Below are 27,954 nucleotides of genomic sequence, written 5' to 3'. Positions count from 1 at the left end.
TCTTGTTCACTATAAAATCAGATCAGTGAACTCCTTCGGTGCTGAGAATTGCCCAAACATGTATGCAAGCCTTGTCCTTCTAATTACTCCCTGGATTGATTACAGAAGCAAACTTCTCACATGAGATGTCCTAATAGTAGTCCAAATTTATCCAAGGCCCTAGAATGCAACCCCATTTCAGACAAGTCCAGGGACAGTCTGTACAGCAATTAAAATTGCTGTTTGAAATCTTGTTCCTGGAATTCTTTTAATATGGCATTCAGCTATGAAAGTAAGAGCAGGGTGTCTTTTTTTCCTCCTTCTTTTTGGCCTCCCCTGACATACCTTCTTTTTAACACTTATTTCCCAAAGAGAAATAAAAGAGAGCAGCCCTGGCATAGCTTGAGGCAGGGCTCAGCGAGGCGGGTAAGTTCTTTCAGCAACTGCAACGATGCTGACTAGTGAGAATCTGGCCCCCCCAGCCTTTGTGGAAGACAGCTGTTCCTGTTTTAAGTTCAGGAATCATTCCTTCTGTTTGAGAAAATGGAGAGGAAAAAAAAAGAATGAGGGCAAGCAAATTTGCTTTATAAGAAAAATCCCCAGAGATGGACAAGGTGATGTGTTAAGAAACAGTTTGAATCTGCCCAACAGCATCACTATGCTCATCCATGGCTTTCTCTTGCACTGGTCGTTAAGGTGTTGCTCACTAAACCAACTATACTTTCTTTTATCTCAAACCTGTTTCCCCTCTTCACACCTCACCCTCAGCTCAGCAATTCCACTTTCCTGTGTCTCCAGAGCTAGAATATTGAGCTAATGAACTCTCCATGCCACATGAGAGGATGTACGTTAGAGAAATATAAATATGCATGGGATATAGCCAACCTTCAAAGTGATATGAAGCTCCAGGTTTAAATTACACAGGCATACACATTTACTCCTGATACTGGAGATGCTTCAACCTGAATGTGTGGTAGCAACTCCCAGCTGTTGTCTGCACATGCTGACACAACTAATTCAGATATAACCTGACTGTGAATAGACTCTCTGGGACAGAATCCCTAATCAATTGTCAACTGCAGAGAGAGATCACAAAACAAGTGAATAATTTTGATTTGTTACTATTTGTTTTGATGCTATCCTTGACATTCTGCCATCCTGGGAAATAGTGAGTGAAAGAGATGAAAAAATTAGTTGAAAGAAAAAAAAAAAAGAAAAAAGAAAGCAAAGCAATGTGCACCTGGGAAATTTTTTGAAAAATCAGCTTATCTGGGTACAAGTGACTCATCAACATCGTTTGCAATTCCTACTGTGCTCTGCTTTTTGTATAGCCACCAATACCTCTGCAATGGCAAATCTGGAAATCAAGTCTAGCTGATTATTATAGGCATTAGACTGATAACAAAGTGAGATCATAAAATAAATACTGAAATTTGTATTTACTTCGGAGATCTGCTTCAGTGCATCCTTTTAATTAAATACGAACACATTCTCCAAGAGGAAACTGTGTGTGGCTGACCTTGGGAAAAAGAAATAAATAGAAAAAGAAATAAATATCTTGTACCCCCAGACACATCTGGGGAAAACTGTCTCAAACATTTCTGCTGATCTAAACAGCAGCAGTGATATACTGCAACTGTAGTGAAAGGATGAAGTCTCTAAACAAGTGTATACACTATAAAAGAAAGTCTCAGCTAGCTGCACCTGGTTAAAATAGGAACAGGAATAGGAAACTAGAAGACTTCGAAGTTTCACTAGGAATGACATTTGATATTAATACCTAGACAAAAAGCCTAGCACAGGCTGCTTTATGCAAACATCTAGAAGTGTCCTGGCTGTCCGAATGGCTCATCTCTGCCAGCATGCCTCCATCAGAGCCATTCTGTCCGTGAGCTGCTGCTGGCATGTGGGTCACTGAGATCCCAGTGGTGCCCGGCACACTGGAACAGTGTGAGTGTATCTGTATTCCTAGCTTGAAACGTAGCACAGAAAGGGGAAGTGCGCAGTTTTGGGGAGCAGGTGTCTGACTGGCATGAGGCTTTTAGACTCCCAGGCATCCATACTTAAATATTTCCCGTTACCTGACACATCCAGGTGTTCCAGATTTGGACACAGTGACACGACATCAAAGACCGCCTCGTTGGAGATATTGTAACAGCCAGACACCTCCAGCCGCCGCAGTTCCGGACAGCACTGGGCAATGGTGTAGAGTCCTCTGTCTGTGAGCCGCCTGCAGCCACTAACAATTACAGTCTCCAACATGAGACATACGTTGGGTGTATCCTGACAAAGCCTTCGCGTCAGCACTTTAAGAGCCCTGTCCACATTGATGGTCTCGCCGGTCAGGCGTATAGTCCTCCAGAGTCGGGGGTCCCAGGCGAGGTTGTACCAGCGGCGGCACACGCGGGCGCAGCGGCACAGCTGGTTGGTGGGCAGGAAGGAGAAGATGTGGATCATGGATTGGTCGGGCAGCCGGTCGACGTGGGCCTGCTCCTTCTGCTGCTTGGCCGCCAGCCGGATGAGGGGGTGAGTGAGGCGGGTGGGAGGGGGAGAGTGGACCATGGCCACCGTTTCCCCAGTGACTGAGGATGACGAAGTAGAGGAGCCTCGACCATTCTGGAAACCGGGAGACGTCGGTGGGAATATCAGTGCTGGACTGGGAGTGCTGAGAGTCCGCATGCTCAGGTCGGAATCTGGAAGACAAAAGGCGGGATTTCAGCGAGCAGCCATTTTGCCAGAGAGAGGGAGGACACACAAGTTCTCAGAAACACAAGGAGGCTGTGTTCTCAAAGCACTGCTCATCTTGGTGCTGGCCACCCAAAGCACTAACAGAGGGCAGGCTGTGGGCCCACGCCTGAACGTAAAGAGGAGATGGTGGATTCCAGAGATTTCACACTGTCATGCTCTTGACTGAACAGCACAGGAAACAAATCCATTTGAACCAACAGACAGTAACTGCAGTAAGCTCAACAGCAGCTGGGCACCCAGGGGCTGTCAGGGAGGTACACAGCCATCCTTCACCTCCTCGCTCCTCCAGGCATTCAGGGAGAAGCCAAGAGAAGTTCAGGAAGCAAATGCTGCTTCATTCACCAGGTCTGGGCAGGTGGGAAAAACACAGCCCTATGCAGGTATTTTCACACAGAATCACAGAATTGTAGGGGTTGGAAGGGACCTCTAGAGATCATCGAGACCAACCTCCCTGCCAAAGCAGGTTCTCTACACCAGGTCGCACAGGTAGGCGTCCAGGCGAGACTTGAATGTCTCCAGAGAAGGAGACTCCACAACCCCCCTGGGCAGCCTGTGCCAGTGCTCCGTCACCCTCACCGTAAAGAAGCTCTTGTGCAAAGAAAAAAAAATTTCACTGTGTCATTAAAGAAGTTCATTTCTCCTTCTCAAGGAGTTCAACTGAGAATCCAGCAACTGGCTCTGGGGGTGCTGGCTGTGCTGCTTCTTGCCACCAGAAAGGCACTTCTGTCTGAAGTGAGAACACGAGCTCTGGTCACATTTAGCACAGAAGAGCAAGTGGCAGAGAAACAGCATGCCTGGAGCTTTGTTACAGAACCACTGCACAACGCTTGCACCAGCTTTTCCCTAGTGCTATTGTCAGGTCAAAAGCAGCTAACCCAAAACCACACGCAACAATTTACTACTTCTTTACCATCTCACAAACACAAAAATAAAGGACGTGCTACAAAGAAAGCTTGAGTTTGACAGAAGTTCATTTCTGCAGTTTTGCATTTCTGCTGACATTGCTGCCTAAAAGTCATTTCCACTCATGCTCCCAGTTCTTCACACCATTCAATGCAACACAAACTAGTAAATGGAGACAACTGGGTGGTATTTCTGGCAGTCAAACAAATGTCACAGATGATATGCTGAGAAATGAATGCTGCCAGAGAGCTTGCTCGTTCCCTCTCTGACCTGTCCACACTGATTGCCACATGATTTCCAACTCTAAGTCTCCACATTGACCACAACAGGCATTCTTTAAGAAGAAAAACTCCATACAGATGAATATAGAAACCAAAACACAGCACCCAGCAGGATAGCAAGAATTGAGAATGGAGTAAGAACAGTGGTTTCACAACATCAAGATGTGCTCCACGGTGCATCTTTCCCTATCCCTTCAGAGTTCAGACATTTCAGGGAAGCATGCAAAGCCACCTCCTTAAGCTCTGAGCTTTGTAACTGTGCAGCACTGATACGGGCTAAGCAGGGCGCATCCTGAAATGCATTCAACAAACCTACCCAAACCAACATTTAGGCAGAGTTTTTAAATTAACTATGTCTCAGTTGAATTTGATCAGTGATACACAGATTTTCCTACTGAGCATTTAGCTTTCACTTTGCCCAGCACAGGCTCGGTCTCACCTCACTACAGCAGCAGCAAACACAAGGTTTGCATTTTCTGTGTGTATGTGAGGGTGAGATGTGCAACTGCTTGGCTGGAGAAACCAAGACACGAAGTGCACAAGTTTGCCCAACGCCACCTTAGCTCAGCTGAAGACATCAAAATCATCATTTCCCACTGTGAAGAGAGAACCCCCACTACACAGTTCCTTTTCTCTTCCTCTTTCACGCTGTGTTTCACTTAGAAACTCAGTATTTCAGCAAGAGGAAGAAAAACCATTTTCTTCAAGCTTTCTGAGCGTGGTCTATGGCTGAGTGAATCTAACTCAGGCATCTGTATATTTCTGAGCAAGAACGATATCTTAATGCAGCGTAGGTTTTGCAGACACTCTGCTCCCCTTTGAGACCCCTAATACCCCCCTGGCAGCCATTGCAAATAATTGCATGGAGGAGTGTTATTTGGAAAGGGTCTAGTATACTTTGGTATTTTAAAAATGAGATTTACAGCTGGGGAGGAAAAAATCCCACCAGCAGCAGCCAAGCTCCTGCAGACAAGCACTGGCTCCACGGACCACTTAGGCAACAGTCCCCTAGATTAATCCTTGCAAGCCCTTACCATATGTTTGACCTCCCTCACATCACCACCAAAGCCAACAACAGTGCCTGACGTTAAACATGTACATAAGATGTGGCAGATTTGGAGCCTTCACTTCTTGTTCCTTTCTTGAGACTTTAAGATGCTTTTAATACAAAAGAGCAGTGTGATCACCTCCTGTAAGATGGGCTCCCAGCACTGTATGAAAAAACAGTTTCAGTCTGTGATTGTTGAAAACATCAAAAAACCATCCCTACAGGCTTACATTCTTCACTACTCTTACACTTAATTATAAAACAGCTTCTAATGCTCCATGATGCTCCCCTCCTGTGATCAAAGCACCAAGCCAGTACTGTTAATCTCCATTCCTTTTGGACCAGAAGTGGCATTCCTTCCTCGTTCCTGTGCTAACTGTGCATAGTCTATACCTCAGACATTCTGGATGCATAATGAATCATAATGTGGTTTTTAACTTAAGACTTGGAGCTAAAAAAGTGGTGTCCTTCTGTTTTATGGGTACTTTTCGTGCTCTCTTCATGCTCTCCTAATTCTATCATCATTGTAGCAGTTCCAGATGTGCACCCTGCATATCCTGAAGGCGTTCCATGTGAAACTTGCTCCCACACACCTTCAGGACATGGACTTCCAGATATGCACTGGTCCGTATGAACATATCCTCTCCTCCTCCCCCTAAGTACACATCTTAAAGGGAAAAGGAAACACAGGAGGTGAGTTCAGGACATTTTAACCAGTAAAAGCTCGGAGGCTTTCTGGTAGCATTCAGAGCTTCAGCAAAAAACAGTTGGCCTGCTGTACGTTTTCCAGTCTTTTCTAGTACTGTTGTGCAGGACTTCCTGCAGCTTCAGTTTAGTTTTTCACCTCTTACTGAACGCCAGCTACCAGCCTGAGCCAAACCAAGAGAGGGCAGCTTACTGATGGTATGACAACGATAAAAGCCAGCATGTAAGCGCAAACCAAGTAACCGACTGCAGTTTTCAATACAATCAGTCTACTCACAAAACATATACAAGCACATCTTGTCTTGAAATCCCCTCCCCCCTCCCAACCGTTTCTAAGCCTGAAATGCATCTTCGCATTGTGGTGATCTTCAAATGTAAAAAAAAATTGCAAAGCAGCCCTGTGTTTCCCTCCCTACAACCTCGTTTACCCCTCTCCCTCCCTGACCACCAATGCATTTCTGCAAGAAGCTTTTTCTTATGGCTTTGCTCAGGCTCTGAAAACCATTTGTTGATGTAAGACAAAATTTCTTCACAATCTTTAAAGAAATCTCAAAAGATGCATACCAGAAACAGAGCTATAAAAGCTGACACAGATGGAGAAAATGCACTGAAGGGAGTTTTTTTATTCCACTAAGAATCTGGTTTATTTCAAAGTTTTCTGCTCCCATTTTTTCTTTTCTTAGTTCTTTTTTTTTCTCCCAGTTTGTTTCCCAATGCATGCATACGTCTGGGGAAAAATAGCCTTCTACACACATGATTCAAACCAAGATCAAGTGTCTGTGCATTCTGGCCCTGACAACAATAGAGTTTCTGACTTCAGAACCAGAGGGAAAAAACAGTGTCATGCTTTTGTGAGACAGCAGTGGACATTAATGTCAGACACCTGATGCCTGGATCCCAGCATGGCCTTCTTGAGATTGAACTGCTGCCCATGTTGGAAGCCTGACTGCATTCAGCTGCACCTTTAGTTAGGGAGCTCTGTGTGCACCTGTTTTAAAGTGATCTCTATGCAGAGCTTGTAAAATTAAAATGAAAGTTTCAATAAACATTAACAAAGCCTCAAATGGATGCTTCGTGTTGATCTGCTGCCACTGCTGAGATTTTTAGCAACACTGAGGCAAGAATTTAGACTACAACTATGAGTAGGCTCTGAAGAGTCAGTATAGGTGAGGAAAACAAAAATTGGCATTTTTATCAGAACATTAGATGCAAAATAATATGAACAAGAACCATTTAAGCATAGTATGGAAACACTGTACTCTCAGCATCTCAGCAGTAACAGTGCTGCATAAATATTAGCTATTTAGCTAAATGAAATGTTGGTGTAAATCTTATATTTTACCACTGTACCTCCACCTGTGCCCATGCCTGAAGTACTTCTTTACAGTGGCTGTGAAAAGTGGAAGCTTAATGGCCATAGAAGCAGAAGTACAAAAATAGGGACAGGCATCTGACAGGCTTCTGCCGGACTGATTCAGCACAAGACTCCTGGATATGACAGGCTGGTGTCAAACTTGGCTGCATACCCTTTGAGGAACTGAAAAACGAGCTGATGCAACAGGCTACAACAGAGTCATTGGTGTTCTGGGACAATGGACACATAAGTAGTCCCAGAAAAAACATGTACCTACAGAAGAGCATCTCCCACATCCGAAATGTCACGTGTTTTTCAGTTTGAGGTAGCACTGCTGACCTCACATCCTGCCAGCAACCAGGACTGGCTGGAACAAAGCTCACTGCACAACCTCACGTGAAACTGCAGCAGTCTCCTAGAAGGGGTTGGTCAGCAGAGGTACCTACATGATTTTGCAACTTTCTGTGATCAAGACTGCACAGAATGAGTAACAGGGCTCGATTAGTTCTCTCTAGGTCTCTCTCCAAGTACACTTAAACCAACCCTGATGTGCATGTCTGCCCTGTTTTTTATTTCAAAGGAAAGCTATAACTCAACTCATTGAAGTGCCTGTTCCAGTGCTGTCACTTTATCAAGTTTCTAAGTTTTTCCTATTACCCAACTCATGTAAGAAGCTGTTTCTTGCCTTCTACTAGAGCTTGTGAGGAATGACAGATCTCCACTACTTCTGCAAGGATTTCTGGCAGCTATGTGCTCAAACTTCAGTCCTTTCTTCCTAAACACATCACTAATACAGTGTGTCCTAGACTTTCTCCAACTGCGAGCATTTCTCCCAAAGCACAGTACTCCAAAACAAGCACAGCACTCCAAGGTGCTGTGGCTACAGCACCAGCAGTGGCTACAGCAGTGGTTGTAGCCAGTGTGGCTACAGCAGTGGCTACAGCAGAGTCCTTCTCTCCTGTATTTCAGCCTTCCAGATTTCAACAGTCTCAGAAGGATGATGCATTCAGTATGTGATTCAGCGTATTGTCCGCATTCCCATGTGTCATACAGCTGCCTGGCCATTTATTTTCATCATCTATTTCTACCTACTCTACTAGTCTTCCCCACACCTGTCACCTTAATCTTCAATTTTTTTAAAGAGTATTTGGAGCACAGAGCAACCTTCTAAAACTGTGCTCGTTTTCAGTTTTCCAAATATACCACGTCATACATTTTGACCCATTCCTCTGTATACACGTAGTTATGTATGTCAATTTAATTCAAGCAGACAGCTTCTGGAGAGGGATGGAAAACTAGCAAATTATTAAAGAAAACTGCAAAGTATGGCTGTCTTTGAAACATCATCACAGCTGACAAATATGCAGTTATAACTATGCAATACGCTATCCCTCTTTTGCGGCCACATTACAATGATTTCATTTAGTCGGCATTGCTTCCTGGCTTACTTCCAACACATATATGCAAAAATCTAAATAAACCTGAGATAGGTTACAGCTCCTGTTTCCCTCTCACCAAACCATTTATTCTTAGCAAGACAAGAAATTAGCTAGGAAACTTAAGTAAAATGAAGGGATCAGAGAGACTTAAGAAATTAATTTACAGCTTTGCTGATCTTGTGAGATCTCGTAGGTCATGCAACTCTCTTTCTGAGAGCAAAAGATCTATGACAAGGCTCAATATTTCAGTGTAAAAATGAGCAGCATCAGAGCTCATGAAGTAATTGCATCCACATGCTCCTGGAAGGAATGGTTCCACAGAACTTAAAATAACCCTTTATGGTTTTTAAAAACCTCCCATAGAAAGTAATAAGAAACTGCACCTTTTGAGCAAGACTAAAGACATTGTTACAAGACCATGTGGAAGAGGGCTATGTTAAAATGCGAAGCCATTTCACAGCTGTTTCTGTGTGACATTTTTACTTTACATTACACTGGTGTGACATCCCTATGATGTTGAGCTCCAGTTTTCTCTAGTCCATAAACTCTGCTGAACACTTTTAGAAACCTATCTTCCATTCCTGGCATATTCATGCTTTATGCTTAAACAGCACTGCAAGTGAGATAATTGTTACAATTTTATTAGGCAAATAATTCTTCCTTGCGGTATTTTTGTCAAAAGCTGGTGCATATTTGCCCCCTACTGACTTTGTCCCCTGCCACTTGGCAAGGATTAATTTTATCCACATCTTCTTGAGCAGAGCTAAAAATACAAAGATTGAAGGGGAAAAAGAAAAAAAAAAAAAGAATTAAAAAAAAATCATTCATGGTACTATTTTTCATCATATTAGTTCATCATATTCATTTATGAAGTCAAGCCATGCAAATTTTGTCTCTAGTACCAGTGCTGATACTTGGTGTATCAGTTCTGGTAAAAGGGTTTGCCAGTGTGTCACTTCTGGAAAACTACGTAGAAGTAGACAGGATGGTGCGTTTGTAACATATTCAGTAAATACCTAACCCCAAAATGAATTCCTCACATGCTGAAGTGCAAGCTCTTCTTAAATTCCTTCAGATCACACTTTCCTAACTCCTTATTGTATGCCAGGGAACTCCTCCTGCAGTGAGTGAGGAATGCAGGAAGAGAAGATGGATGGAGCCCAACAGTTAGCACTGAGAACCCAACAGCCACAGGTCTGAGCAGTGGGTGCTTTTGGACTTCTAGCTTCACTCTCAAGCCTGAATGCTCACTAGGTGTTGCTTCTGGTATTTCAGGTGTTCTGCTGGAGTGTAGTCTTTGCCTTTGTTTCATCTGAAAGTAACTGGCTTCATACGCCTGTGGTGGTAACTAAAGCATGGTAAGAGAGGACTAAGAAGAGAGTTGTTTCTAAAGTGAGTGTCTGACTTCAATGAAAATGCTAATATAGGTGAATATATACTAATATAGGTCTGGCCTCTGACCTTCACTCCCTCTGGAGTGAAGAAGCACTCACCCTCCACCTTCCCCAAAACCTGACATGCCTCCTTCCCAATGCAACCCATGCCACTTTGAGGAGAGGCATCTTGCTCCCCACTAGGTTCTCAATACTGAGTTATCAAGAGATTGGACACGTCACATTTAATTGTCCCCCATTTTCAGGATTACCACATCTACAGCAATCCAGTTCTTTTCAGTGCATTACTTTGAAATATGCAAAATACAATTGTGGTTAACAAGGAAATAGGCATTTACAAAGTTCCAGGCTTCTATATGAAGGTTTAAGATAAAATTAGACAACAGAAATATGTCAAGTTTGCTCAACTTCAAAGTCATACTAAGAAGCCTACCATCCGCTCTCTCTACACATGACAAGAGCGGTTAGAGAGTCTTATTTGACACAAGAACTCCATCCAGGTGAATACAAAACATCTTCTCAACTTACCCTGAGAAAATGCCTGCGTCTAGTGAAACAGACTTACAACTACAGTCAGTCTCTCCTTTGAGTCAGTCTGAGATGTCTGAACTACTCCAAGGTGAAAATTGTGTACGGTCAAACATTTTTTTGCTTGCCAAGCCAGGCAACATTTACATTTTTGTGTTTCATATTTTTATGTATTAATCTTTTCTTTTCAAATCCATTTAACGTAACTATAGATGAGCACACACTGCCCAACACTAGCTCTCTAGCCACAAACACATGGCCAGAACCAATCACTTGGAGTGATACTGAGCTGGAGCAAAATGATAGTCTGTCTTCCAATGATATGCTGACATTAAGTTATGTTGATACAAACAGGCCTGTGCAATCAATATGGATGGAAAACAAACAAATGCCTCATGACTCCCAAGCAGAAAACACATAAATCCAAGCAGCCACTGCAATCAGCTGTAGCTCTTCTAAAATTTCATTTCCCAAAGATGGGAGCATCTAGAACACAGGTTTTATCAGTTTTCATTACTACAGAACAACTTCACGCCAAGTTGCTGTACACAAGTTTATGAGAGCGAGATGTTTTCAAGACTCATGTTTTTTTCACGTAGACCAAAGCATGGTAGACCTGAAGAATCTTGAAATTTAGTTTGGTAAGATGTGCATTGCTCTAAACAGAAAATAACATACAGACTAGAGGAATGCTTGCCTTGGGGGAAGCTGACAATAGAATGATACGCTCATGGTGTTGGGCAATCAAGATGACTTGCATCTAGTCGGTTGCAAATTTTACAGCAGACAAATAATTCCCCCAAGAATGACTATTTCCAGCACATCTACCAAAAGTTAATTATTTGTGGAACAGACCATTGTTTTTCATAATCAAATACTGGTGCTTTAAAAAGGCACAACTCTCAGAAATGACAGACTGAAATTAACAGCGGGTCTAAGATTTGGCCTCAAAAACTGGAGATAATGATAAACAATAGGGTAAACATAAGCTGAAACAGTAGCAACAGACTTAAAGCCACAAACTGTGTTCCTCTCAGCATTCAGGTTTTGATGGTAGAGATTCATTAAATCAGTGCAATTTACAGTTTAAACATCCTTCCTAAACTAAATTCGGGCTTTAAAAATTGAAAATCTGCTAAAAGGCAACCCTGCAAATTACGGGACAGAAGTGTACACAGCACAATAAAAGATGTATAGATTTAAAGAGGAAATAAAATAAAAAGGGAAAGAAGCAAGTCCCAATTCCCACTGGATTCTATTGCAGGACACCTATAGAATTCTATAGAATGCCTCCAACTCCCGACTGAGGAGTCACATGGCAAGGCAGATGGAGGTACAACCCTGCCATACAGTGCAGGGATAGGGGCACCCCTTCTCCACTCTACCTACACGTGCCTCTGCCACTTGGGTTATCAGCAAGGGAGTGATAATAAAAAGTTCTGCAATGGAAGAAAAACTGCTGGGTTTGTTACTATGCCATTGCTCACTTCAGGGTGTCCTTACTCAGGTTAAATCTTCTGACTCCTGCAGAATTACACTGAGGTGGTGAGAGTCTTCCAGGCAGACATGTTTACTCTTAGGCTAATGCTTTAGCAGACTCAAAGGGATGCCACCAGGCCAAAGGGCCTGACTTGGCTATGCAGGATGGCCACGGATTGCAGATAATCAGTGAGACTGCACAGAGCGTGACTGAAGTCTGTCAGGGAACACCTGCTCCCCATCAGCTCAGCTATGTTTACACTTTAGGTTCCAAAGTTTATTTTCTTTCCTACCAATGAGATTCCTTCAAAAGCACCTGCTACTATCCTGACAAAGCATTATCTCATTTGGTGAGCAAATACCTCATTTTCTAGGGCCGTGTTCCTCTCCCTTTTGACACGTGGCCAAACTGAGAAAGCAAGGCTGGTCTCCAGGGCTTTTCAGAGGAATGGCAGAAAGTTACACTTAATCCAGAGTTTTATGTTTCTTACAAATCCACGGTGCTACCACTATGCTTACAGACAAAGGAATAAATTCAGCAAAAAGCTGGCCAAAGCCACTTTCCAGAGGAATCAGCTCTGGACCCGAGTGACCTGGACCTGATGGGGAAAAAAAGGAAAGAAATGTAATCTCCAAAGCAGAAACTCGGGACACCGGCACAAAGTTATCCAACAGCTCTCTAAGAAAGACACATGAAATGCAGATTTTTTTTAAAATAAAAGACATTTCACATTCTACAGGTCCTAGAGTGACAGCAGTCCCCTCATCTGCTGCAAGCATACGCAATATTCGTACAGTGATGCACTGAGCAAGCACATAATGCTTATTGAGAACCACAGGGATTAACATTGTGCTTATGGGAACTTTGGGAGTTAAGCAGGGAGAGAGGCACGGCCACTGGTTGCTCTCTCCTACTAGAAAATGTAAACTGGCTCAAGCCCAACAGTGCTAAGTTACGTGGATTCCTGACCACCAGCACAACACAGGCCCAGACTATGTCAAAACAGATGGTACTTAAAACTGCAGGAGCGGTGCATTAGCCATCCTCTAAAACCCAGCCCCGTCGTCTGAATTCCCACTTGCTGTGTCTGCGACTTGTGATGTATAAATTGCAGATTGCTATTTATATGCAATAGCATATGGTACACTGACATGTGAGGAGTATCAGATGTACACACATGTAAATAAATCAATAATTCAGCACTCTGTGTTTATGGCAACTTCAATAACTTCCCCGTCTACAGGAAGCCATAAGAAATAATTGCTTCATTTTGCATAGAATATTAACTGACTGTAATAGTTACTTTACAGTTCACTGCATTTTCAATTTACTGAAATAAAACAATCAAAATTGTTCACTGACTTCGTTTTCCCACTTCATTAAACCAAAATCAATATGGGAAAAAACAGTGACATTTACACCTACAATCATGAAAAGAGTTCTTATCCAGAGCAAGAACTCTAGAAAAAAAAAGCATCCCTTAAATCCTTCAGCTCTATTTTTAATATTTTTAACCTTATTGTATCAAATGTCATCAGTGATGTCTCGCTTTACATGCAGTTTCACATTTATCAGCAGATTTAATACCATTAGTTTATGAAGATATCTTAGGCAGTAGGCTTAAAGACAGCAAAAGAAGCATTGGGAAACAAGAAATATTTGTCATCATGATAAAACAGAAACGTTACTTTATTTTACAAAGCCCCAAAAAGTGATCTGTGCAGGGGCATCTCATCAACTTATCATAAATATTTGAAGAGGGGTTGTAAAGAAAACACAGCCAGACTCTTTTGAGTGGTACTCACTGCTAGGACAAGAGACAACAGGAACAGGAGGTTCACTCTGAACATCGGGAAGCACTTCTATGCCCTGTGGGTGATGGACCGCTGGCACAGGACAGGCTGTGGGGTTTCCTCCTTGGAGATCTTCACAAGTAATCTTGACATGACATGTCATGATATTTGCTTGGCAATCTGCTCTGGATGTCCGTGCTTGAACAGGGTTTGGATCAGATGGACTGTATGAGAACTGTTGAGTCATGGCCAAAACCACTGATTGACCACCTGGTTAAGGTGCAGACAGAGCAAAACACTGTCCTACTGGCACAATGCTACTAGATTCTATTAGCAAAATGATGACAGGGTAGTATTTACAGGAAATGTGATGTAAACTAATTTATATTTAAAGAGGCTCAGGTTCTAGACAAGGCATTTGATACCGTGCTGCAGTTCTACAAGGTACTGAAGTTTGAGGTGAATGAATTATGGTAATGACTTCATCCCTTTCTCATTTACACAAGACTTCAAGCAACAGACTTGCACGAAGAACAAACCTTACAAAAATGTATTTCTGGCACTTTTCAGTATAATTTGGAAATGTGGAGCACAGCCAACAAAGAGAGATCAGTAAGGCACATTTTAAAACTTCTACCGAGAAAGTTAAAAGAGTTTGTGTTAGCAAATGTTTCTGAGACCCACAGTGACTTCACATTTTCCATCTCAGTGGATTTACAAGCACAGAGGTTGATAGTGCAGTATCTGGGAGCTGAGTACTTACTGAGATGTGCAGAGCCCCCCGCACTACTGGTGACTGCCAGGAGGTTGGAGCAGCCAGTGACGCGGTGGATCCCGACTCCCCCACTTCACACTACAACTGAAGCACAGCAGCCTCTGCTCACTCACTCTGTTCTATTTGTGGCAACGAGCCTTTTTCTGCTAACATCACTAATTGCCTAGAAAGTATATCCCTCATTTCCTTATGCTGAGCTGCACTTCACTCATGCTGGATGTGTGACTATTTAGAGCACGTACCATGTATAGTAACGTGCCACTCTAAGAATGTCAGTATGAGAAATCCCGAATGAAGAGATGAAATCAGATTGCTAACACTGGTACAACTAAGCTACTGCAATGCAGTTGAAAATGATGTTTAATGATACTTACTTGTTCCTCCATTTTAATTCCATTTACAGAAGCATCAGCTACAGACAAGACAGTAGTAATACTGGTATTACACATAAATCAGGAAAATACCTGTGTAGCCCCAAGCATGATTCTAGAACTATGAAGTGCAGAGATGTTACTATTTAATCTTATCTAGTCTGGAAGAAAGTGAAATCTGTTGCCAAGTTCTCATTACTCTGTGGGCATAACCAGCAGTATCACTGGTTCAGTTTGGAAAGACTGTTTTGAGATTGGACATGGAAGGAAATGGAGGTGACAAGGGCATTAAATGACAGGACGTTCTTAGTGACAGGAATGTAGATGCAGCTTGTGTAATATAGAGGTCTGTAGCAATGAAGCATAGGAATCTTTCCATTTGAATATTGCTCTGTTAATTTCTCCTTAGAAACAACTTCATACCACGTGAAATGAGTCTTTTGTTCAGTACCTGCCGAGACTGTTAATCACCAGGAGATGGAAGACAAGCTATTATTAGTAGCCAGAAAACTTCTTTATTCACGGGTTTTGTAGCAAGTGAATTCCGCCAGCAGAGCACTGGATTGTGGTTTAACTGCATAAATACCTGACAGCAGCTGTAGCTGACACTTTACAGAAGGGCACTGCAGCAGGGTCTACGAAAGAGGAGTGCAAGGCTCACAGCCAGACAGATTGCTCACACCGAGCAAAAGCCTGCCTCTACCATCCTGCCTTTCTAATGAAAACACCTTACAAGTCTTTGCATTTATTGAAGTGAAGCAATATCTGACCCACAAAGTTTCTACAGTGAATGGCCTATGTTGATTCAGAAATCTCTATTTCATAAACACTGGAAAGAGAGCAGACTGTGTTCCCAAATGATTTGGTGTGTTATAAAATAGCCAGAAGCCATCTGAAAACCACACGAGAAAAGGCTTCAGAGAGAACCATACGAGAAAAGGCCTCCACACAAGAGGGCTGATTATTAGGCACAGACCCTAGCTCTACTCTGCCTTCTTCTGAAGCAAAGGTGGGAACTGAGAACACACTGATCCATTGGTCATTTCTCATCATTACTCTATAACATTCACTGGTGATGTGATTGAGTCTTCTTTATGAGTATAATGAGTTTCATGCAAGTGCAGCAGTATCTGGGGAACAATTCAGACACAGTAAGTTATTTTAGCTGAGACTACAGCTGGCAGAGCCCTCGGCTTTGGCAAATCGCTTATGTCCTTGTAATGCAACAAAGCCTTGTCTGCCTGCAGCACACTTCAGCAAGGTTACCACCTTTCTGTGAAGGGCTATTTAAACCTCAAAAGGAATCTAGATATTTGTTTATTAAAATTCTCCAAAAGTCAATACTGTAGAGCAACTCCACCACACCTGAACTGCACCCAGCAGCCTTGCTATACACACGGGTGTAGATGGATGAAGCATGAGATTACTGCTGATACCAAAATGAGATCTAGGAGTACCTGGCACTGAGATGACTGTGTGGTCCAGCCTTGACAAATGGTCTAAATAATAACACCTTATAAGATAGGAAAGTGAGCACGTTTATGGTGTGCATGTGTGACCGATCATGTTGAAAGGGAAGTGAAATCCAACAGTCATCTTGAAGAAAACCATCAGCCACACAGCTGTTTTCTGCCTGGGGGCAACTGTGGGGGCTGCTACAAGCGGGACCCACAGCTTAGAGGTGCACATGAGCAGGTGTGTACAAGCAGGGAACTGGCACCCTCAGACAGGCAGAAACTTGCAACACTTGTAAACTTGAGATGGGTTGTGCAGCACTGCTGCGTAGTGTGCTGTGGACCTGAGAGAGAGGGAGATGAGAACTTTGGGGGGATTAGTTACTTGAAGTTGCTTATTCACAGTTGTTTATGAACAGTTCCTAAGTTCTCAGTGTTGTGATTTATCTGTGACATACTCATCCCTGATGTATAGTTCATTGGCTGCTGATTAATTTCATGCCTGTAATAAACAACTTCAGTCCTCACTTTGGTTTAAAATATATTAACTGAATAGCATTCCCATGCAGCACACGGCTGCAATTCATCACTCACTGCTATTTGTTCCGGATATATATTATTAAGGATGAGAAATCTGTCCTACAGCTGGTGTTGATGAGAATTTAAAAATAAAGCTAAGGATTAAAGAGTATTGTTTAACCAGCTGCAACAAGCCATAGCTTAAAAAAGGTGTGAATAACTCCATCAAGAACCTTGCTCTCAGCCCAGATTTGTGCAGCACCAGCAGCGTCACACAGTGGGGCAACAGAGAGATTCTGCACATCTGCACCAAGGAACAAGGCTCTGCCTTGGTGAGAACCACAGCTGCTGCACTGTCTGGCTCTTCAGCAAGAGAACTCAACCTTGGGATAATCCAATTATCTCTCCACATATGTATGCATATTATTTCCATATATAACTATATTTGGCTTTATTTATAGGCAGATTACTACAATTGCAGACGGCCAGTAATGAAACAGTGGTTCTGAATTTTCTTGCTAAGTATGGAAAGAACTGAAAGCCACAGAAGTACTACAAATGAACAAAAAGCTTACCTTTCATTGATGAAAGTGTGCACCAGAGGATATCAATATACAACTAAGATGACTAGAATGTAAAATTAAAGACAATCAGATATATTATTTCATTTATTTTGCTAGAGAGGGGTGTTGAATTTCTTATGAGGATATTCTTTCCAATCTCTTAATTTCAAAGGAAGGATTTTAAGTTATTAGCTTTATCTTTTTCACTTTTTTTTTTTTTAGTGTGTCTTAAAATACTTAAAAATTGGTATGTTACAACAGACTAGTCTCTTTGCAGAATTATAAAAAAATTAACCAGAGGCATACTGGAGATTATTCTTAAGCTGATTTAAATTTAGTTTACTATGCTAAAATGAATTAGAACTTAATTAGATAAGCCACGGAATATCTTTTTCTGACAAGTATTTGATATACTTTTACAATAAGGGGCTACATCTGCTATGCATACAACTGAAACACCTTCCCATAGCACTGCTCAAAGAACAGATATTTGCTGTAAAACATTAAGAGATTCCAAATAAATAAATACTGTAACTGTAAATTTGTGCCATGAACAAAATAGCTTCTAGGAAGTACCCTGTGTGGATCCTTGCCAAGCAACTGACTATGCTACCATCTTTTCCAGGTTACCACCTGTGTTTTATCTGAATTCTCCCATAGTAAACATCACAATTTTCATCAATACAAGCAGTGCAAGCACAGGACCAACATATTCCAGGAATGATCTCAGGTAGTAGCTGGTACTTACCCAAGTCACGGTGCCCCAGCTGGGGATGCACTAACACAGGACCACAGCATCCCATCACAGGAAATGGGGCAGCTGCAGAAAGCTCAGCTGCTGTTGTGGGAAACATGCTGCAGAAATGGGACATGTTCCCACATTATGGAAAGCATAGTGGTTTCTGAGGATAACACACTCAAGAAGCTGGCTTCAGTGCGAGTGTGTAAAAGAGCAGCCATTTCATTCATTTCCCCTTTGTAATCTCCCTGTCCAAACCCATAACTACTGCACAATATGATGTCAAAAACATCATGCAGATAATGACGAGTGGAGCCAGAGGATGAAGCCAGACATTTATTCTTATGTTTCGACTGATATAAACTGGATTAGGAAATCCAGTTTATACTTAATTGTGCATCTTAAAATAAGCTGTTGTAGCTATTACACTAACCTACAAGGAATTCAGATGCTGCTGGCTGTCTCAGCAGCTTTGATGTTAATTCATATTCTGCTTCTTTCAAAAGGCTGCATCCAAAAGAAACACTGCATCAACATTCCACAAATACGTTGTAAAGACTTACTCAGCATGTGCTCTGACAATCAGGCATAATTTTATGAGTCAGAGAGGTTAAGAACTTAAGCAAGAGACCTGATGCTGCTGTATTTGACCATTTCAGCACACTGAGAAAACAAACTGCCTGTCTTCTTCTGATAGATGAACAGGACATCTCAGAAGCTTGGCTTCATGCTCCCCACCAACGAACTCACATCAGCATTCTCCAGCTTCAGCAGCCAGCCAGTGGGGCTGAATAGCCTCTTCAGCAGCTGTCACTTCTGTGTTTTTCTAACCTGGGAGGAACAGAGAAGCTCCACTGCATTTATGCTACATCCTTCATCAGCATGCCCTCTACTCCCCACCCAAGCTTTGGCAGCTTACTGATCACACTGAATAAGTCACCAATGATCAGTTAGCAGCCTGAGGAAGAGATCTCAGATGGCAAGCACAGCCTGGGCTCAGAAGAGGTGTTTATTTGCAGTTGTGCATTCTGGTACCATAATGCTAAGGCAAAGGAGGCTCATAGAGATGAAGTAAGATTTCTCACTGAAGTGTCACAGGTTGGCATGACCATATGGGTCCCACCAACCTGGCTAAGTTTTCTCATGTAATACTCTAGAAACTACAGTGAACAATGCATCTAATAGTTGTGCTCATCCTGCTATGCATCCTCATAATCTTCTCTGTATGAAAACCCTGCTGCTAAATGAAATCAGTTGTTTCCCAACACCAGCTGTAAAACCAGTGCAGTTGGAGATGGATACAACTTGCCTACCATCAGAAGCAGTAGTTGCAGCAGACAAAATCTGAATATGCAGAAACAAAATGCTTTAAAAAAAAAAAAAAAGTAGACTGTAGAAGCTTGGGAAAAAATCTGATGCTTAATACAACAGAACCTCCTGAAAACCCTCAAGTTAGAGATGCTAGCAGAGTAAAACCCTCTGGACATACTACAGTGCCTGTAAAATTATGCACCCTGGAAGTACCCTAAACTTGCAAGCAACTCTAAAATACCTGGGATCCTTAGGTTTCCTGATTTGAAGTACAGGAATTTTTCAGCCCCAGCTTTGTTAATTTGCATGGCCGAATATATTCAAGCTCAGACATGCAATAAGGATTCTGCTAGTAATCCCATAATCATAGAATCATGGAATATCCTGAGTTGGAAGGGACTCACAAAGATCATGGAGCCCAACTCCTGGCTCCACCAAAGGACCACCCAAAATCCAAACCCTGTGCGTGAGAGCACTGTTTAAGCTCTCCACAGCACTCAGGGCCGTGCCCACCGCCCTCTGGTGCAGACCCTGTCTCTAACCCCTCCATTGATGCAGCTCCATGCCGTTCCCTCAGCCCTGTTGCTGTCACACACAGCAGAGCTCAGCGCTGCCCCTTCGCTTCCTGTGAGGAGCTGCAGCCGCCATCAGGCCTCCCCTCAAAGCTCCTGCTCTGTGCTGAGCAAACCAGAGGACCTCAGCTGCTCCTCATTCATCTTCCCCCGCAGACCCTTCACCATCTTCATAGTCCTCCTTTGGACATTCTAATAGTTATATATTCTTTCTATAGTGGTGCCCAAATTGCAACCAGTGCAGGAGGTGATGTTTCACAGCACGGAGCAGAACAGGACAATCCCTCTCCATAACTGTCCTGACCACAAAACAGTCCTCACCAGACTTTGTTAACATTGACTTATTATGTCTTTCAAAACTTTATCAAGCAAGAATAAATGCCACTTTAAAAAAAAAAAAAAAAAAAAAAAAAAAAAAAAAAGAAATCAAGACAGACATACTGACCAGCCTTTCCTAAACCAGGGAGTTATCTGGTGTCAGGGGTCTGTGGTAGAAGACCAAGCCACAGCTTTTACTACTGCTTTCTACCATCTGGCCAAACATGACACATTTCAGTTTTTTATACACTGTACTATAAACACATACTAAATATAACTTTTGTATATGAGCCTTACACCTGCAAAATCCAGAGTATCGAGCTGCACATAATAAGAGAGATTTACCATCCATGGGACGGTTTGTTTGTGCCTCTAACTCCTCTCCCGACAACACCACCCATCACCATGGCTCTCTGCAGAGAATCTCCCAGAGCTTGCTGCTATAAACACACACAGCAAAGCGCTGCTAGCAAGTAAACTTGGCGGAGGCCCGCAAAATACACAACTTAACAATCAAGGGCCTTGTTGAGTTGGGCTTTTATTGAATGCAACCACGGCCCTTGTCTCCCCTTTCTGTTTATAAGGCTTACCAAGTATATAAACTATTGCTCTTAAATTATGAGGACCCACATTTATGAGAGCAATTATCCTTTGTTTGTTTAGAAAGGCTATTTGTCTGTCTCCTGCATTTTAAATGCCTCCCTCCCTCCATTGCCTAAAGGGAAGCAAAATGTTTGGATTTTTATTTGAGGGTGGGCTCCATCTGAAGTTCCCCTAATGAGGGGAAATCTCTGCCATAACCTCTGGTTGGGGGAGGAGGAGAGGGGAGAGATAAAGCCCTGCTCCAGTTCAAATGAAAGGGCAAAGGAGCCGTTTGGAGGAACAGATAATGTTCTTGCTTTTATACCTCTATAAAGTTCATTACAAAGTTGGGCAGGTTTTGCTTAAAAATTCATACTGTGAATCCAGGAAGAAGTGCCTTGCTGTCGCTGTGCACTACAGCAGGGGAGGGACCGAACACTTGCTTAGCCCATCTTTTGCAGCTGAGATGAAAAGAACTCACTACTGGCGAATTAAAAAGAGCATGCTATCCCTAGAGGATACGTGAAACTACATCTTCCAAAAGAATAAAATATATATTTGTAACACTATTCAGAATTAATACTGCCAACATAGAACACATTTGAGGTCTGCAAGTGAGCATACTTGGCTGACTGACTATGCTTCCCAGCAAGTTGTCAAGTACCTAGCATAGATGGATTTCCTTTAATGGCTTCAGAAAAATGATCCTACGTATCAGCTGTGTCATTCCTATAGCTCCTACAAGCCTTAGACCTGAACAGCCCTGTGGCCTGTAGCCAGCCCAGAGGAACGTTGCTCTTCCTTCTTCATCAGAACGTGCATAATGCTCCCTCTGCTACACAGGGCATCACTCAAATGGGGCATCTGAAGCCATTTATTTCAAGCTATTTATTGAAAGTTTAGTTGCCTAGCAAACAGCAGCAGAGAAAGGTAACAAACTTTTGTCCACTCCTTTCCTCAGTCACATATCTCACAGCAGCAAAGATCAAAAGTTTAAATATGAGATTCTCTGTGTAGTGGAAACCCTCCATCACACTTCAAAGGGTGAAACTCAACAGAAGTTGTTCTAGGAGAGGATGCAGGGACAGACCTAGAGGATTGGAGCTGTCACCTTGCAAAACAGGAGTCATTTTAGCACAAGCACTGTAGAACTGAGCCAAGAGAAGGGAGCACAGGGCTGGTGGGTGCAAGGAAAGCTAGTTGGTGGAAGGATACCCTACATACCCACCTGCCACTGCAGCAGAGAACAGAAATGAGCATGGAAAAGATCTCAGAGAAAGGTTGTAGTTTTTATCAACAAATCTGATGAAAAGACACTTTGGGAGTGAAATATATTTTCTGTATTAGAGGACTCTTAAATGACATGGAAAACTCATGCCTTGAGGTACAGTTCAGTGGCAGTTTTGTTCTCCATGTAGCAGCTGCGCATCACCTAGGAGACACATTTCCTGAAATCCTATGCTTTAATGCAGAGAGAGGAAAACACCAGACACTTGCAGGCTGAAAGTGCATTTAGTCCTTTAAAAGCCAGAAGATAGTGGTATTCATTAATATGGTTTGCATGTCCAAATGCAAGATGATTAGCAGAGATCTTGTAATGGGAGTTTGTGGCACTCATGTCAGACTATAATAAATGAGCGTATGTTTCATGAAGCAGGATAACCCACACTCTCAAACAAGGCACCTCTGAAATAAAATTACAAGTTCCCCTTCTCTCAGAACCTACTTCCAAGGTTAAATGAGTGCCATCATATTTTTAGTAGAAATACGAAATATTCATCCTGAAAAGCATAAAGATGAGATCATACAATAACCAAATGCCATTCTTGTTTTTCCAGAAGCAGTCTTTTTAACTCCCCAGTCCTCAATTTATGTATTTTTTTTTTCCAAACAGTCAACAACTGTTTTTATGAAGTAACTTTACGCCATGTCCTAAACATGAATTTTATAGAAAGCTTTTGCTGTAAAAGAGTTGTCTGGTTTGATTAATAGTCATCTTGAACAGGAAATACTTGAATAATGCGAATACATCTTGGACACAGATCTGGCTCACAGTAGGTCTTTTGTGCTGCAGAGATTAACCTGGAACAGTTCCCACTGATACTGCTTTAAAAAAACTCTGTTGGACTGCAATATGCAAGAGACCAGAAACTCATTCTGCAAGTTTTAAACCATCCAGCTTGAGAGGGGAATTTACACAGGTTCCGCCAACTATAGACAAAGAATAGGAACTGCTCCATTACTGAGCTGTACAAACTGGTGTTTTGGTCAGAGCATGTCAACTCAACAGAGTTAGAGTCAACGCTGCCATTAAAGGAAAGACACAGACTGCTCAACATGCTCACTGGTAATCTAGAAAATGCAATTAATGGGAAAATAATATGATCGTAACCTATTCAAAGAAGTGAAGATAAGGACTTACCCTGAGGGACTGCAGAAAATCCTTAATCACAATCTGTCCCTGGACACAACATTAACAAGTAATTCAGTGGCTAGATGTGAATGAAATTCATTTGGGACAAACCTACAGGCATGCACAGGGAAACATAGGATTCTGCATATCAAGTGACAGAGCTGACAGTCGCTACTCAGGAGGAAGATCTTGGGATTATAATGGGTAGTTAGTTACATGAAGTAGTTCCAAATAAACATTATCTCAACAGAGAAAAAAAAAAAAAAGAATAGGAAAAAAAAAATCAATCATCGTCACAGAGCAAGAGTACAGTTTGGTACTGCATGCAGTTCTGGCCTTCTCCTCATAACAACTCAGTATAGGCAGAGATGGCACAGAGAAGGACAGTGATGACAATCAAAGGCAAGGAACAGTTCCTGCATAAAAAAATTATTAAATGCTCTTCAATAAGAAAAACAGATGATTGAAAAACAGTATCCTGAAGTTTCGTGCTGTCACAAGTGGCATTGAAGAGCTGTACAGCGTTTGTTTACTTTTGCAGTAGAGAACAGAAGAGTCAAACCAGCCACTGACAGGCTCAGAATAAGATGGCAGTGAGGTGGGACTTCACACAAGCTGTAGTTGGATGATGGCAACATTTGCAGAACAAGACTCATCACCTCTCCTTCTGTCCTATGCATAATGCTTATTGTTCTTGTTGAGCTCCATTACTGTTTTACATCTCACTCCTTCCTCTACTCACATGGATTTTAAATCATGCAAGAATGCCATATAAACTCTTCCAATAAATAGATGACTGAAAACACATTATGCTGCAAGTGTGAAGAGTTGCTGTCTATTCTACGGAGTATTGCAAGCATGATTAAAACTGATGAGTGCTCTCAAGCCCTAAGGCTGACTGGAAGGTGCAATTAAATGTTCCTTTTTGTAAGAACAGCTGGAGCCAAATGGTAGTGAAAAACTGGTAAGGGTCAAAAGTCAAGAAAGTAAGCTGTGAACCAGGTCAAGGAAAGGTCAAGTTGTAAACAGACAATCTGGCATTTAGAACTAAAAAAAATAATAATATGCAGTCAGTGGCTTAAGCTGGTAAATATGCTTCCTAATAAGTGTCTGAAAAAAAGAGAAAAAAAGCACAGCAGGAGATAGGCATTTTCTGACACCAGCACAAAAGGAAGGCAGACCAGGTAACACAGATGCCAGCACTGTAACACAGAATAATGTACCTATGGACAAGTTGTGCATGGATGAGCCTTCAGCTTTCTAGCACTACTTAGGGGCTTCCTGAACTTAGGAGAAATGGAAAAATAATTCTCAGACCAATCCTTGGAAACAGCCTTCCCACTCCCTATGTAACAGCCAATGGGTCTAGCTAGCATTACTTCTAATGAATATAAAGTTCTTCAAAGTTGACCAAGCTTTCTGGTTAAAGTTTTAAAGTTTCTGACAAGGACCATCTGCAAAAATCATACAGGAGAGTTGTCATCTATTCCTGACCACCTGCTGTGCTATACCACAACTGTGGCGGAAACAAGGGAAATTTTATTTCCCCGCAAGGCTCTGCAACACAAAAGCATCCGATGGCTGGTGTTAGACACAGCTTTCATTAAAACCTACTCAAAGAGGAAAGGAGAGCATTTTTCCAGCTATCCAGATCTCAGGATGAGTACACAGAACTATAGTATGTATGTGGCAAGAAAAGACAAGGCTTGAGACTAACATGATCTGCATGTTTGTGCTTATTAATTTCAGAGAAAAAATAATGCAATTCACAAGAAAGATGAGTCATCTCTTCAGCGTATGAGAGACAGCAGAAACTCAGGGACAGGCTTACAGAAGCAGCTCACCTACAGAAGCCCCCACTTGGGAAAGCCTGGCATGAAAAAAGCAATTCATTTCCAGAGAACAAAGCGGCAAAAGCTGCTGATGTAACCTGAGGAAAGGAAAAGGGCAGTGGTGTGGGAAGGAAGCACAAGCCTGAGTTACTGCATCTGCTCCAAGACCACAGACAGCTGTCAAGGGCTGCCTTGCCACACTGGTGCCATTTGTGTACAGTCAGTTCAGAGTAAGCGCACGGTGACATTTCCCCAGAATGTGTTTTCCCCCTTTGGTATTTCTCCGCTCAGGCTCACGCCTGAGTTCCTTCAGAAATCAGAGACACCCCAGGACTCCAGATGGGCTCCCGGGGAATGCCGAGCCCTGTGGCTAGCAGCACTGCACACATTAAGCACTGCCCAGCCAAAACATGACTCATCTTCCTCGAGTGTGCTGATGTTGTGGTGCCCGCTGAGCCCCACGCAGCTACACCCAGCGGCCCTAAGCAGTGCCCACATGCAAAGAAAGCAGCTTTTGCTGTCCTGCAGCTGCAAGGACAAGCACTGCTCTCAAGTGGAGCTGGATGACTTCTAAAGCTGCGTAAGAGGCCAAGGGTGGGCTGAGAGGGCAGGGAATGTACGTCCATTGAATGCTTTAATGCCAGGAAGGGAGCAGTCAGTTTTAAGTGAAGCTGATTCAGTGAATTGTTCACACTGACCTTCAGCACTGCCACGATTTTCGCAGGGCAGAAAGGTCACTTCTGCAATTACGAGCAAGTCTATCAAAAACATTATTTTAACAGCAGTGCTGAGAACACAGCAGCTCTGTGACTGATAAAACAAGGAAACTCCACCAAGGTGTTTTCAAAAGCTTTAGTAAGGGGAAGAAAGCAGGGAGGGCCACTTAGTGAAAAAGCAGCAAAACAAAACACATATTGCACAGAATCCACAGGACTTCAGTCTCCATATTTTAAAACATTCTTTTCAATGTCATCGATGTTTCTGAAACAGTCTGCAGTATGCAAAGAAAGATGAAGAGTCCCATAATTAAATTAGGTTAGAACCAAGATCCCCTTAGGCTATTTGTAAAGGAAGAGGTATCACCTAACAATTTTATTACATTGCTTGTTTGCTTGCCTAAGTATTCTGAACACCTGCAGGGAACAGATACATAAACCAGGTGGTTTATGAATAGGTGGCTTGCACAGTGGCAGCAACGAAACATTGATGAGTAGGACTTAATCAAGGCCCCAGGAGCCTTCAGAGGCATGTGGACAACCTTGCTGTCTGCATCCTCCTGTGCGTTGTGTATGGGCAGGTTCAGCAGCAGAGCCCACGAGAGTCTCCTCCCATGGGAGTGCTGCTGTCTCAATCTCACAAGTCAGAGCTTTCTGTGGGAATCAAGACATTCATCAGAAAAGCAATTACAAATATATTTTGATGCTCAGTCTGAATCTTCAGGAGTACGGTTTCTGTAGTAAGGAGGAACACTGCTGTAAGAAAAAAACTATTTCCTTCATTAGTTTATACAATTAATTATCAGTGAGGCAAATCACAATCACCAAGATAGACAGCTGCAGTATTACTAACACACAGCCAAAAAATTGGGAGAAGTCCTATCCTGCTGTCATGACAAGTATATAGAGCATCACAGTATTTTTTGATGACTTTCCTGCAGAAAAAATGAGGAACTAGTGCATTCATCTCAGCCTGCTTCTCTTGACTGGTTTCATCTGAGCTTTTGCAACTTCTCCTGTTATGTCTTCCTGAAAGACTGCTGTTGTACTGCTCCATGTCTGCCTGACGATTCAGTTTAAATGTTTATGCAGGAGACATCTCTACCTGTTTGCTTACCAAGAGAACTCTGCTCAGCCTTACCTTTCTATTTCTTTCTCTTCTTGGCATGAGCAGCACACATTTTGAAAAATCTCACCTTAAACAATTGCTGCCCATTGCCCTAATCTCCTGTAGTGTTTTTCACAGCGCTCATTGTTTTTCATAGCACTACCAACTGTAAAACCCCTATTTCACAATACAGGCAAACATGTTCTCATCATAGCTTTTATCTCCTAGGTGAATGGACTGTGCAATAGAGCACAGCACTGCCTAATCTCTGAAGTTATTAAACAGAACAAAAAGTAATTTCTTCAGCAGGCATCACCCCTAAGAACAAAAGATGAAGAGCCACGTGTGCATTACCTATCGCTCCATGCTCCTTAGAGCCCGCTGGCCCTTTTGCAGTTGCCCTCTTCCTGGCTGCCTGCTTCTCTCCTGATAAAGTGGCCCTATTTCATTCTTCCAGGTCCGGTCTGTAGAGACCAAGCGGCCCCCAGCTGGGAGGAAACTCGATGCTCCTCACCTTCAAACCAATCAGACGCAAAGCTCAAAAGCAGACCTGTATTGCTGTTTTATATTCCTAGCTCTTCACACTCTAATTCGCTTTTTGTAGCTTCTGTCACCTTTGCACTGCTAGGAAGGAAATGGTACAAAGCTAACTGGAGAAACAAAATTGCTAAAGAAAAAAAGCAGCCAATTGCCTGGTTCATGAGGTACAATGCTGTTAACAGTTTCACGAACCTTGTAATTCAGCCAAATTATGAGGCAATTAGGAGGGGGTGGGGGAAAGTGCAATTACATCCTCCTCCTGCACACCCAACAGTCCTTCACCGGGGAAAACCTTTTCCTTGTCAGAAGCAAAAGGAAAACAAAAGCAGAAAGTGCGTGGTCTAAAACACTGGATTTCAAGTTAAACAGCTGTGCCTAACCAAAGCACTCCTGCACACAGTATCAAGTTTGACTCTCCCTATGTGCTTCTTTGCAGGAGGAGACAGTGTTGTGCAATAGTTTCATTAACTGCAGATTTTCTGAAATATC

At 42.5% G+C, this 27,954-nt stretch overlaps 1 protein-coding gene across 2 annotated transcripts in view; it reads right to left on the bottom strand.

Moving 5' to 3' along the window:
- Window positions 1-27,954, bottom strand: part of FBXL7 (F-box and leucine rich repeat protein 7) — a gene marked incomplete at both ends in the record, with an annotated part of 163,915 nt that overhangs the window by 3,432 nt on the left and 132,529 nt on the right. The window contains 2 exons of one of the 2 annotated variants that reach the window (XM_079533979.1): window positions 2,061-2,672; window positions 7,550-7,562. In XM_079533979.1, coding sequence (XP_079390105.1) covers window positions 2,061-2,672; window positions 7,550-7,562 — 625 coding nt within the window. The remainder of the gene's footprint in view (window positions 1-2,060; window positions 2,673-7,549; window positions 7,563-27,954) is intronic. The other variant, XM_079533980.1, reaches the window with a different exon arrangement.

This window comes from Tetrao urogallus, assembly GCF_951394365.1.
Source record: "Tetrao urogallus genome assembly, chromosome: 3".
In the NCBI taxonomy this organism is placed as follows: Eukaryota; Metazoa; Chordata; class Aves; order Galliformes; family Phasianidae; genus Tetrao; species Tetrao urogallus.
This window is presented reverse-complemented; position numbering and strand designations above follow the sequence as displayed.